The 13,359-nt window shown below is 37.1% G+C and overlaps 1 protein-coding gene across 5 annotated transcripts in view; it reads left to right on the top strand.

Annotated features, from left to right (window-relative positions):
- The window catches only part of MAP3K4 (mitogen-activated protein kinase kinase kinase 4), a 73,654-nt gene that overhangs the window by 21,433 nt on the left and 38,862 nt on the right, over nt 1-13,359 (top strand). For all 5 annotated transcript variants that reach the window (XM_082305955.1, XM_082305953.1, XM_082305954.1 and 2 more), the window contains exons 3-5: nt 834-2,215; nt 6,602-6,844; nt 11,187-11,333. In XM_082305955.1, the coding sequence (XP_082162081.1) occupies nt 834-2,215; nt 6,602-6,844; nt 11,187-11,333 (1,772 nt within the window). The remainder of the gene's footprint in view (nt 1-833; nt 2,216-6,601; nt 6,845-11,186; nt 11,334-13,359) is intronic.

Raw genomic sequence — 13,359 nt, 5'->3', positions numbered from 1 at the left:
GCACACAGGTGCTTCTCTCCAGCTTGCCACCAATTCTGTAAGAGAGAGAGAGAGAACCACTGTTTTAATACCAAGTAGTTCCTTCTGTCCTGATCTGCAAAGCCTAGACTGAAGCGCTGTTGTTAGTGCTGCAGAAGAGTGGTAAGGTCTGCTGCTCCTGAGGAAAGAACAGGGAGAGAAGAGGAGATTGCACAATTAGGCAGGAAAGGGCTGCTGTTACCTGGTAAGAGAGAAGGCAAGTGTTTGTGTGTTGGGTGCATGGAGAAGCAGGCTCCTGGTGTTAAGGTAGCGTATTAAGACTACAGGGGGGTTCCCAGAACTAAGATCAAGCCCCCCAGGAGCCGGGACTGGATCATTCAAGCTAAATTTCAGAATCCATACATGCTCCAGTTTCTATAAAATTGCATGTGCAATGGAGTCTTTTTAATTTTGTTTGACTTGGAAACCTTAATAATGCTCTGTTGCATTTTGAGTTTTTGTTTGGGAGGCTGTGTGACAACTGTATGGAAAATGGACTTGGAAACTGTTCTTTTCCTTTCGATCATACTCGGTTCTCAGTAGATGGCATATTCAGGATAATGAGAATTCTCTGAGGTCCTTTCTACAAAAGAGGTAAAACAAGAGGAGAAAAAAAAATTTCTTTGGTGCTACTCTTGATTTAGCTATACTAATGGTAATTTCCAAGACTATCTTTTACTTATACCCATGCTTATTTTGTTTTATTGGTATTAAACAATGTTTTATGCTCAACCTAAGAAATGTGATTGGGAGCTGGATTGAACAATGCTTTTTTGCTGCAGTCACATTCTTTCTTTTTTTTAATTTTCTTACAGAAAAGATGAGTGTGCCAACTCAGTCTGTGCATAAAGACAATGGGAAAACAATTGAGAATGTGGAGGAGCACAGCTATAAGCAAGGGAAAAAGATCCGAGATGCCCTAAGGACAACAGAACGAGATCACAAGAAAAATGTGCAGTGCTCATTTATGTTAGACTCCGTTGGTGGGTCTCTGCCAAAAAAAACAATTCCAGATGTTGATCTCAATAAGCCTTACCTCAGCCTTGGCTGTAGCAATGCTAAGCTTCCAGTCTCTGTGCCCATGCCAATACCCAGAACTGCACGCCAGACTTCTAGGACTGATTGCCCGGCCGACCGCTTAAAATTCTTTGAAACCCTGCGGCTTTTGTTAAAACTTACCTCAGTCTCAAAGAAAAAGGACAGGGAGCAAAGAGGACAGGAAAACACCTCTTCTGTCTGGCTGAACCGATCCAATGAACTGATCTGGCTGGAGCTGCAAGCGTGGCATGCTGGCCGGAGCATTAATGACCAAGACCTCTATCTCTATGCAGCCCGTCAAGCTATCCCTGATATCATCAATGAAATCCTCACCTTCAAAGTGAACTATGGAAGCTTCTCCTGTGTAAAAAATGGAGCCAGTCTCAATGGTACTTCAGGAGAAGGAGTTTGCAAAGCAACACATGGAACTAGTGCTTTGGGTTACTCCAGTTACCATGAACACCTCCATCGCCAGCGCGTCTCATTTGAGCAAGTAAAGCGGATAATGGAGCTGCTAGAGTATATAGAAGCACTTTATCCGTCTCTGCAAGCTCTTCAAAAGGACTATGAAAAGTATGCTGCAAAGGACTTCCAAGACAGAGTGCAGGCACTCTGTCTATGGTTAAATATTACAAAAGACTTAAATCAAAAACTAAGGATTATGGGAACTGTATTGGGCATCAAAAATCTTTCTGACATTGGCTGGCCAGTGTTTGAAATTCCTTCTCCTCGACCATCTAAGGACAATGATCCAGAGGATGAAGAAGTTGATAGGGAAACAGAAGTAAAGGAATCCTCAGGAACATGCACAGAGGAGAGCGATGGTGAAGAACAAATCTCTGAGGAGAATGTTGAGGAACTTAGACAAGCCATCAAGAACAATTTTACTAATAAGCCAAATTTTGACTTTCAGGACCATTTTTCAAGGAGGCTTGATAGGCTTGAATCTGAGGATGACTCCGCCTCTTGGGTTATTCCAGAATGCAGTGCTGAGGCAAGCTGCAGCCAACACTGTTTGACCTCTATTTACAGGCCATTTGTAGATAAAGCACTGAAGCAAATGGGGTTGAGGAAGCTAATTTTAAGACTGCACAAGCTAATGCATGGTTCATTGCAAAGGGCCCGTATGGCGTTGGTAAGGAGTGATCGCCAGCTGGAGGTAGGTTGCTACTAGTGTAAATGGATAACAGGAGTACCCCCCCTGCTGTATTGTTTCTAGGTGAAAATGGAGGAATTGGGATCTTATGAAAGTTTTGGTTGCTTTGTTGGTTTTTGAAAGATAGTGTATGTTATGATAAAGAGCCCAGTTCTGCTTCCACTGAAATGAATCTGTCATTTGACCTGAATTAGACTTTGTGTGATGCACAAGCTAATTTTCTGTTCTTGTTTGTAACTGAAATGACATTTTAATGATAATATCTTTGGTCATAACATTCTCTAATGTCTAAAGCCATAAGTCAGAAAAATTGCAATGGAAAATTATGCACAAAGGTTGAATCGTGAGAAAGATTAGCTATAGAAGTGGTCATTTTCCTTTTCTTGTCTTCAAGACTGGGTATCTCTCTGCAAGACATCCTTTATGAAAATGTCACTATTGTTTTGGGTTCTTCCTCATCTAAATGAATGAAGTACTGTGGTGGCACGTTATGCATGAGGCCAGATTGCATAAATGAATGGACTTAACCTTGTAATCTATGAAAGCAAGTCATGTTAGCATGTTGCATTCTTCAGCTGGATCTTAGTTTAATTTTTTTTTCTTTGGGTCATTTGATTTTCTTAATTAAAAATGATTGTGAGTTAATAAAAACAAAATTATGAAATAAGCAGTAAATGAAGGACAGTAGCTGAAGTTTCATATGGTAAGTTGCGGTCACTAATTCTTTCAAGGCAGAATATTGTTTCTTAATATAAACCATTGCCTAACTTGTAGGCATTTTATATTAGGAAGAACTAGTAGTAAGGATTACTTGCCCTCCTTGATAAAATGGCACTCTGTGTGTGGCCTAACCATGGATTCTGGACGAAGGAATTTCTTAGCCAACATGCCTGTTCTAATATGGATACCACATGTGGTCTTTGACACGTTGCTGATCCCTTAGTGTTGACTGTCACATTGGCAAACAAAACAAGAATTGTTTATCTCCCTTGGAGGTTATTTTTTTAGAATGAATACATTTCTATTTATAAAGTTACTTGATTTTGAAAGTCTTTATTTGTACTGTTGCTAATGTGGATATTACTGTAAAAAAATGAAGCTATTAGTTGAATTTTTATTTATTCTCTAATTGGTTTCAACTTGTGTTCTAGGAAGTTTTGCATTAAGAAAATCTTTGTGTATTTCTAGAGTCGCGTGCCTAAGCAAAACTTGCAGGTGTCTGTTACAGTAACCAAAAGTACCCAGAAACCATATATACTTAGATAGAAAGTTCAGCTTCATATATAGGTAGAAATACCTTTAAAAAAACCAAAGGAAATAAAAGATAATTTGAGGGTATTGAAAACAACTTTGAATATATTTTTGAAATTGCTAAATACCTCAAATGTTTTCACTTCATAAGGGTTCTTAAACAAGGTAATGAAACACTAGTAGCTTTGTCTTTGCTGCAGCTTTACCGAATTAAACTTTTTGGTAATTTAGCGTTGGATGACTTGTGTAAGATGTAAGGTTAGTCTTTTCTCCCTCCTTCTCTACCCTTGCGACTTCGTTGACTATTCATTTTCAGTAATTACTACATTTTCTTTGGAATATCGTCATCTTTTAAAAAATTACTTTATGACTAATGGTGAATGTTATAAAACTGTAAACTTCTTTCCTCCCCCAAAATTAAAAGAATGCTGTCAAAAAAAGAAAATACTGTTTGTCAGAAGTGTGGTACCTACTGCAGCAAAAGATGACATCAGACTAAAATAGAAGAGATGGTTTTGAATTACTTGGTCTTTGCATCTGACAGTACTTTGAATGCAGTGTCTTTTTTTTTTTTTTTTAGTGTGATTCAATTTGATATTTGTATGCAGCCAGAGCTGTTAAGTGTTTTCTTAATCTTTGTTACTTCTTTTTCTTCTTTTTTTTTTTTTTTTTTTTGTTTTTTGTATCTTGAGTCTGTGTTCATGTGTGTACATACACTTTAAAATCCTTGGACATACTTTCATTTCTGTTGTTACTCAAATGCTGTCTATCAAGTGTGCTGTCTGGATGCACTGTATGCATTTTAATGCTCATTTCATCTTAAATGTATGTAAGTGTTTATACAGATGGCTGTTTGAAGTGTTTTTTAAAGTACAAGTTTCATTCGTCATAGGCTCTGATACTTTAACAAGGCTTTAGGCACTATAGAGTCTGTTTTGTGTAGAAGTTGTATGATTTGATTCTTAAAGAAAATGGCTAATATTTTTTATTTTAGTTTACAAAATCAGAGATGCTGTTTTAGTAGAACAATATTTAAGTCCGTGTACCCTGTTTGTTGTTTAAACACCTGGCTGCGCTTTTGAGTATGGATTTTATGTATGATCTCAATAAATGGCTTGGACTTTGTTTTCTTGGGGGGTTTTTAAGAAGTATCTGGTAGTCACTTGAAACATTTCAGATTGGGCCTGCTGAAGATTAAGATTAATCAAACTGAACATAGAAGTTTAGGTATCTAATACTAAGCCCTAATGTCATGTGCTGTTATCCTTAATGTTAGAAAATGAAATAACACATTTATTCAAATTTGTTGTGTTGGTTTTGCTCATAGACTAGTTCCTTAATATTTTTATAAGAACTAAATTTTCCAATGCTATGCTTGCATCACAATGAGGATTGTATTGTGTAGTATTTTCATGATCTGTTATTAATGAAAATGTCTTGTATAAAAGCCTTTAGCTGTGGTGCTATTCTGATGCTATGCGTCTCTTTAAAACAGAGTTAGTAAAAAAGAAGACATTAATATACCATCTAAGAAGATAAGTTCTTATACTGTAGATCAGCTAGTGATTAAACTTGAACTAAACTAGGTATAGAGGAAATCCACACTCATGCATGTTTGCTATCTCTGCATAATGAGCTAGTGGTTTTATAAACCACTTAAGAATCTGCAGCGCATAGTATGTTTTGTGCCAATGTTAGACAGTGATGAATATGCTACTCCATCCCCCATGACAGTTGAGAAACATCACAATATTAAAAAATAAAACCACTAAGAAAACTGACTTTGTCAGTAGCCGTAGTTTTGTGTGGCTCTTCTGAGAAAGCAGAGCTTGTACATCACTGCAGGCACAAATGTAAAAAATATGTGTGTAGCTGTAAAGGAATAAACAATTTCTTTTTTTTATTTTTTGTTTTCTGCTAGATAATAAGCTTAAAAGTGGCTTACATTTTTTTTAACTTTCTAGGCAGCACTTAGTCGTTTGATTTAATTTCTGGCAATGCTTTCCCCTCCTTTGAAGTGATGTTATTTAAATTTGGCAATGAAGAAAAACCTAAAAAATGCTAGTTATGTCTAATACATGAATGAAGGCTATTCAGATGTCATAGTTAGCAGCCTGGAAATGAGAACTAGAATAAAACAAACTTAATCTGGAGCAAATTGTATCCTTAGACGATGTACAGTGTGTTGTTATCTTCAAGAGCTGCACACATATTGTGGTCCAAATTTTCTTCCTGGATTAAACCCCAGAGTGCCTCCATTTACAGCTTTGCTTAGAGTGTTATCACAAGGTACATAGTTTAGATATCTAGGATGTCTATTTCATAGTTTCCATTATTTTCTCTAATTAGAAATGTCATTTCATTTAAATGTAATTTTCATTTAAATGAAAAATAAGTTTATTAATTGAAAAAAACCAGCTTGATCGCTTTATATTTTATCTTCCTTTTTTAATTTCAGTTTCAATTTCTTAACATCTACCAAAGTTCATAAGTTTGTTTTTTTTTTCAAAGGTTTTGTTCAATTTAGTTAGTGGCACTTTCTTGAATGTTGCATTACTTTACAATGTGGAGTTTTATATCATATATGCGCTATGTGTTTGAAAAGGAACGAGGTTACTCACCTGACTTAGCCAAGTGCAAATTTGTTTCTCTAGATATAGTAATTAGTCTAAGGCCTTTTGATTTATTTATTTTTTAATATATTTTGAAATTCTCAAGTATTGTATCTTATAATGACCTGAATGTATGTTCCTATATATTATTTTAGGCTTAACTTGCATGTTCATCATAACCTCATACAGCAGTTTCTTCCTGTGTAGGTGAGGTGTTCTCCAGCTTTAATAGATGCTTTAGTCATTTTAAAACAGAAACATAAAATAAGAGATTGTTTTGTTCACTCCCAAGGGTCCATAATTGTTTTCCTCAGCCTGGTGATCCTCAAATGGAAAAAAAAAAAAAATTAAAAAAATAGCTTTTTAAAAAAAAAAAAAGAGAGAGAAATTGAAACTTCTCTGGTTGATTTGCCAGTTAATAGGATCTTACCTTTTAAAAATAGACTTTTGTGCATGCTGCTTTAAACAAATGTTAAATCCTAAAGAATTTAAGGAGCCTTTTCATGATACCTATTTCTTGTTACAGTTTTCAGAATTTCCAGATCCCATGTTGTGTTCAGATTACGTGCAGTTATTAAATTCCCCACCTTGTTGTGAGCAAAAATGCAGCACTGTATCATGGGAGGAGCTGAAATCCATGGATTTACCATCTTTTGAACCTGCATTCTTGGTCCTCTGCCGAGTCCTGCTCAATGTTATCCATGAATGTCTCAAGCTAAGGTTGGAACAAAGACCTGCTGGGGAACCGTCTCTTTTGAGTATTAAGCAGGTTTGCTTCAACTGTTTCTTTTTTATATTTCCTATTTGACAGGACTTTGTCATTTTGTTATGATAAGGTTGTCGATTTAAAGAGGATTAGTTTAAGAAATGACAATGTATAATTATGTAATAACTTTTATAAATAGTCTTGTATTTCATATGGAGATCTGGTTTTTGCATAGTGAACAACTGGTCATATATACCTCTCTGATTTAGACTTCCAGGAATCAAAACTGGTGATTAAAGCATTATCAGCCAGCAAAGGTAAACAGTATTTGTTCCATTTGCATTATAAACTGTATAACCTTGTCCACACATCTTCCTCCACTTGGGTTTCGTAGGCAGCGTAACCAGTTTTAAGGGTCTGTATATTTCTTTTTTTCTTTGATTTGATCCTTTTTTCTTTGTGAATGTAAGACCTCTGCTGACTTGTGGTGGGCACGTAGTAGAAGTTGATTAAGAAGAAAAATGTAAAAGAACGATCTTCTTTCCCAGCATATTGTTTTATATAAATACTTGATATTTTCTGTGGGTAGTGACCCAAGGTTGTCAGTCCTGTCACTCGTTGAGAATGTTGTATGAAGATTTCTTTTCTGGTGGTTATCTGATACAATTAAGGCTGTTTAGATCAATGCTGTTTTTCAAAGTCTAGTCCAGGACGTACTAGAATTGTCTGAAGTCATCTCCCTGCTCCCTGGCAAGCATAACCAGATCAGGATTTTTATCAGGTAGTCTTTAAGGGTAAACATTTAAATAAGCTCTTGGGCTGATTATGAGTTCACCTTCCAGTTACCTGCTGCTCCAAAATCAATTGTTAAGTTACATTATGGTCCCAAATAAATTTCAGTCGTCTTTCTCCTCACCACCCCCTTACTCCCCTGCCTTTTTTTTTTTCCTTGGTATACTAGGATTTTGGGTGCCTTTATATCCAAAAGCACAGTACCTGCAATTTCAATCTTAAGAGTCATAGTTATAGTAAAATGTAGTATAGCATACTGTATTGTAAAGCACAATATATCCTTTTTTCCCAGAGACCAGGGCTATTCTTTTTCCCTTACGTTTTGTATTTTCCTCGTGCACTTTAAATAAAAATAACAGTTTCTTCCTGGAAAACAATGTGTTTGTTACAGACTGTTTTGATGGTTTATACTGTCTTGCTAATTACATTGAAAAAATGAATTCAGCTCAGCAAATGCTTGCTGTCCCACGCAGTATTTCTGAACAGGCAAAGGAGCTGTTGATATTTCACAAATAGATCTATTTGTTTCCTGAAAAATTATAATGCCTAAAATCTTGAGCAGGCTCAAACCAGAGTCTAGGGGTCTGTTTTGTTCTGCAAGTTCACAGAATATTACAGAATTACAGAGAAGTCTGGGTTAGAGATACTCTGGTCCAAGCTCCTGGAAGCTGGGCCCTATATTAGGTTATCCAGGGCCTTGTTAGGCCACATCATGAATACTTTCAGTGAGAGAGAGATTCTGCTGCTTCTCCAGTCAATCTGTTCCAGCATTTATTTTTTTTCTTCTCCCAGTAAAGCATTTTTTCTTGTATCCAGACAGAATTTCCCTGAAGCAACTTGTGCCTGTTGCCTCTTGTCGGGTTGCTGTGCATCCTTGTGAAAGGAGTGCCCCCATTTTCTCCCTAGGCATTGGAAAACTGTGATTAGATTCCCCTTGCATATTCTCTTCTCTATGTTGAACAAACCCAGTCCCTTGAACTGTTCTTTGTATGCATGTAGCACAGCACAGTTTGGTTTCTGTAGGGTTTGGCCTAGTGGGTGTCATTTGGGACACTGAGACCTTTAAGTGTCTCCTACTTTTTGGTACCATTTGAAATGGGTAGCAGTACTGTTTGAGTGTATCAGGCATGCTAGTCCTCATACTCAACTTTTCCAAGGCGAGGTTAAATTTTTGGATTACTAGCAAGTCAATTCTATTAAAAAAAAATAATCTGATTTTCCAGAAAAAGCATTTGTGCTGAGAAGTGGAGGGGGTGTGTGTGTCTATGTGCAGGTGCACATGGGTTATTTCTGTTAGGTGGTTAAATTAGACACTGCTGCTCTGTTATAACCTGCGTTGAGTGTCTTACAGCACCATGGTCTTCTGCAAAATAACTATCAGATCTCTCTGGATCTTTCATACCAGTTTGTATCTTCAAAAAGGTAGTAGATGATACTGTCATTTCATAAAAGCTTCTTCCTTACAAAAATCAGTGAAGAAACTAGGTCAATACTGCTAGAAGATTTTTAGTTCCAGATTATAGGATACTGTAATAGAGAAATGCAATTTACAAATAAGTAATTTCTGCTTCATCAAAACCAATTTAAGTCTATAACTAGAAGCACAATAGCATATTGTATGTTGATACAGGTGCTGATTTCTTAATTGCCAATTCTGTTATCCACACACTTGCTAACCAGGTAGTATTTGAACACATTTTAATGATTAAAGAAGCAGCCAGCTAAAGGACGTGTGTTTGGATGGGGAAAACCGATCAGGAGTCTGTCTAGATGATCTTAACATCTCTTAACAGCTCTTAACCCTGGAATTTTTGGGTCAACAGTCCTTATGTCAGCCATCAACATTTTGTGCAGACTGCTTATGGTCTGTTATTGTCATGCGGTATGCATTAACACTAAGGTAGTCTGACCTAGTTGAAAAGTGAAAATTCACACCTACCTGGTTTCTGACAAGTGACTGCTTGGAGCAGGGCCACGATGTACTGACTAGTTACTGTGTTCTGTTTAATAAAAAATTAGCACTACAGGGTTTTTTTAAAATCCTATATTCTGTTATTCAATAGCACTACACATCACTGTATAGCAACATTATTTAAACAAAAAACCCTCTATTTTTAATGAAGTTTTGAGACTTTTATTTTGGAATAGACAAATGTTACTCTCTGCAAGTTTTAGGAATGAACTTTGCTTGTATCTGTAAGGTATGCCATACTGTATAGTAAAGTTTTATGGATAAGTGATATTGCTAAGTCCCATGTGTCTCTGTGAATAATGGGTAGTTAAATACCAATTTTAAATTCTTTGAACAAGTTATGTTTTTCTTGGTGGATCCAAGGGCAAAAAACCCCAATAGGTTAACACAGATTACACTGGATGTGAGTGAGTGGTGAGTGAAGAGTGCACATTCATTTTTAAATATATGACATATTATGGATATACATGTGTCATTACTGGATTTCCACCTTATAAAAAATTACTATTTTTTTTTCCTTTCTCACCTAACTATTGTTAAGTTTTAAACTACAGAGTTCAGAATATTACCCTTATAATACACTGTGCTCAGGGGAGCACAGTGTAATGTGTTCTGGCCTATAAAAGATTCCAAAGACTCTTGTCATATTAATAACATTATTGTATGTTTTTTTGCTTTCATACTATTATAATTTCTCATGCATTGAGTCCACTATATTGATATATTATTTTGCCAGGATAGCCGTTATACACGATTTTTAAAAAGCAGATTAACAAACCACCAGTTCTGTTCCCTCTGACCTTCCAAATGACCCCCTCTCTTCCTCTCAGACTCTCAGTTTAATGAAGCTGTTGCTCAGAAAAGGTCAGGGGTTGTCAGACCTGGAGACTGATGATGATTTCAGAAGAATACACACTTAGCACTGGAAGGACTTCTGAAAGAAAGTTAGTGTAGGTTCGAAACCATTCTTGCTGTCTGCACTCCTATGTCTGTGGTTGTGCACATTTCTTCAAACAAATAAAAGCTGTAAGCTTTCAGGGAGGGGTGACAGCTGTTTGGCCAAAGTGACCACTTCTGTGGTTGAAAAGATAGCTTTCCTCATGTTAACTGTGCCGAGGGAAACAACAAAAGAAACAGCAACTGTTTTCAGGCCTGGTACGGGTTTTAGAGTTATGGACACCTGCCCCATAGATTGACAATGAGCTTCCTGTAGTAAAACACTTCTCATAGGTCTCTAAGCATCTGTCAAACACATTGCATGTTATTGCTGACTTGCTTCCGTTTAAACTGGTGATTTGATGATTGTGAGCCCTCCTGCCCACTTCTAAACTTTATAACTACCCAGTAAGTTGCTTGCTGTAGCGCTATGCAGGGAATGAAGCCTGAAACGTCCGCCTCCATCTCCATTTACAGTTATGTGGGAAATGGCATGATGGCAATTAAATAATCCTGGAAAACTAGTCACATCTTTCCTGCGGACATGTAGAGCAACTGTATGCATTTCTAAAAACTGCAGAAATTATGTAGTGGTAAACCAACATATTTAGACAAACTGGATTGTCAAATTAAACTTTCACTTCCCAGGGGGAATTTAAGAGTAATGTCTTGACTGATGGCAGTTTTGGGGTTTTTCTCTTGCAGCTAGTGAGAGAGTGTAAAGAGGTTCTGAAGGGTGGCCTGTTAATGAAGCAATATTACCAGTTTATGTTACGAGAGGTATTAGATGACTTACAAAAGATTGATTGCAACATTGATTCTTTTGAAGAGGACCTGCATAAAATGTTAATGGTAAGCTTCAAACAGGAGAAAATATTTGGAGTTCTAGTAAGTGTATTAATCTGAATACTGCTAATACAAATCTGTTGTCCTTGTTGGGTATAGATCTTGTTAATTTTTTTTGTTGTTGTACTACTTTAATTTTATTGTTTTAACAGACTTGTAAAGGTAACACAGTAGCCATTGCCATTTTAGCAATACTGATTTTTGTTTACTGGACTGTGGTACAGTATACTTGTAAATTGCCTGTATTTATAATAAAATGGTTTCTAAATAGAACTTAATAACCTTTTAGTATTGAATAAAAAAAAAATACAATTGTTTCACTAATATCATGTCTTAATATCTTGGTATTGCATTCATCCATTAATGATACCTTATTTTTAATGTGTATTCATTATTGTAATAAGTTAAACACAAAAGTATTTTCAAGACAAACACTTGGCCTCTGAAAGATACTAAATGAAATATTCTTTAGTAAATTGAGTTTAAATTACTGTTCCCTTGGATGTGACTAATTTTTATTCTTTTGTGAGTTGTTTGAGCTTTGTCCTCACTATTCTGGGGGAAAAAAAAACAAGATACACCTCAATACCTCATCACTAGTGTTTTCTCAGCAGACATGTTGGTACCATCTGTTGTTGAGTACGCATGGATTTTCCTATTACATGCTTTTCATTGCCTACAGTGGTGAAAATATAATGCTTTACCTGAAGTTTCTTATGCTGCGTGCCTGCCTTCATCTCCATCTGAAATTTCTAGAGACTTCCAGCAGAAATGACCTGGCTAGATCAAAGGAAAATGGTTCATCTTGTCCATTTTGAAATTCCATACCTGTTTTTTTTAGGTAGTTGTAATGTTTTTGTGCTCTGAGGCAAGAGCTTGAGCTTTGGCAGCAGTTTTAATTGTATTAGCATTTTGGTTTTTGTAGGTCTTGAAAGGGATGGTAACAAGACTGTGTAAATAGGAATAAATATATCAGACTTCAAAGAATCACAGTTTGTGCCTGTTCAGAGTTGCAGGTTACTGTAGTGCCAGCAGCAGGGGAGGAGGATTGGATGAATGGTCAATATTGTCAGAAGATTGGGACAGCTGGGCAAAGAGAGCTGAAGAGATGATCTGGACTGAAAATAGGGATAGGGGAAACTTGTACGAAATCAGGAGGTTAAGATGGGATTAATGAGGGGTGGGTTGTGGAACTTATTCTTTGTCTTTTCCTGTGGACTCCTTGTATAGGCTGTTATAGGGTGTTCCTGGCAAGATAGCCAAGAGGAGGACTGGAAGAGGAATTAGGCTGAGAGTGAAAAGCGAATTAAATAAAGTCAAGAATGGGGTGACAGCCTATCAGAACACAGTACCTACCTAACCCAGAGCAGAGTGTTAAGGATTTCCATATCTACGCCACTCTCGTGAGACACCACCTGGAGTACTGCGTTCAGCTCTGGGGCCCCAACATAAGAAGGACATGGATGTGCTCGAGTGGGTCCAGAGGAGGGCCACAATGATGATCAGGGGGCTGGAGCACCTCTCCTATGAAGACAGGCTGAGAAAGTTGGGGTTGTTCAGCCTAGAGAACAGAAGGCTCCACGGGGACCTTATGGCAGCCTTCCAGTACTCAAAGAGTGCCTACAGGAAAGATGAGGAGGGACTCTTTATCAGAGAGTCTTGTGATAGGACGAGGGGTAATGGTTTAAAACTGCAAGATGGTAGATTTAGATTAGATATTGGGAAGAAATTCTTTACTTTGAGGATGGTGAGGCACTGGAACAGGTTGCCCAGAGAAGTTGTGGATGCCCCCTCCCTGGAAGTGTTCAAGGTCAGGTTGGACAGGGCTCTGAGCAACCTGATCTAGTGGAAGGTGTCCCTGCCCATGGTAGGGGGGTTGGAACCAGATGATCTTTGAGGTCCCTTCCAACCCAAATCATTCTGTGATTCTATGATCTTGGCATTATTACAGTGTTGTCTGAAAATACCTGAAACCAACAGGAAGTGTCTCAGCCATTTCTAAGGAGGGACATTGCTTGATGTTATGGATTAT

The sequence above is a fragment of the Platalea leucorodia genome, assembly GCF_965183815.1.
Source record: "Platalea leucorodia genome assembly, chromosome: 3".
NCBI lineage: Eukaryota > Metazoa > Chordata > Aves > Pelecaniformes > Threskiornithidae > Platalea > Platalea leucorodia.
The sequence above is the reverse complement of the archived record's forward strand: the minus strand, read 5'-3'. Positions and strand labels throughout refer to the sequence as shown.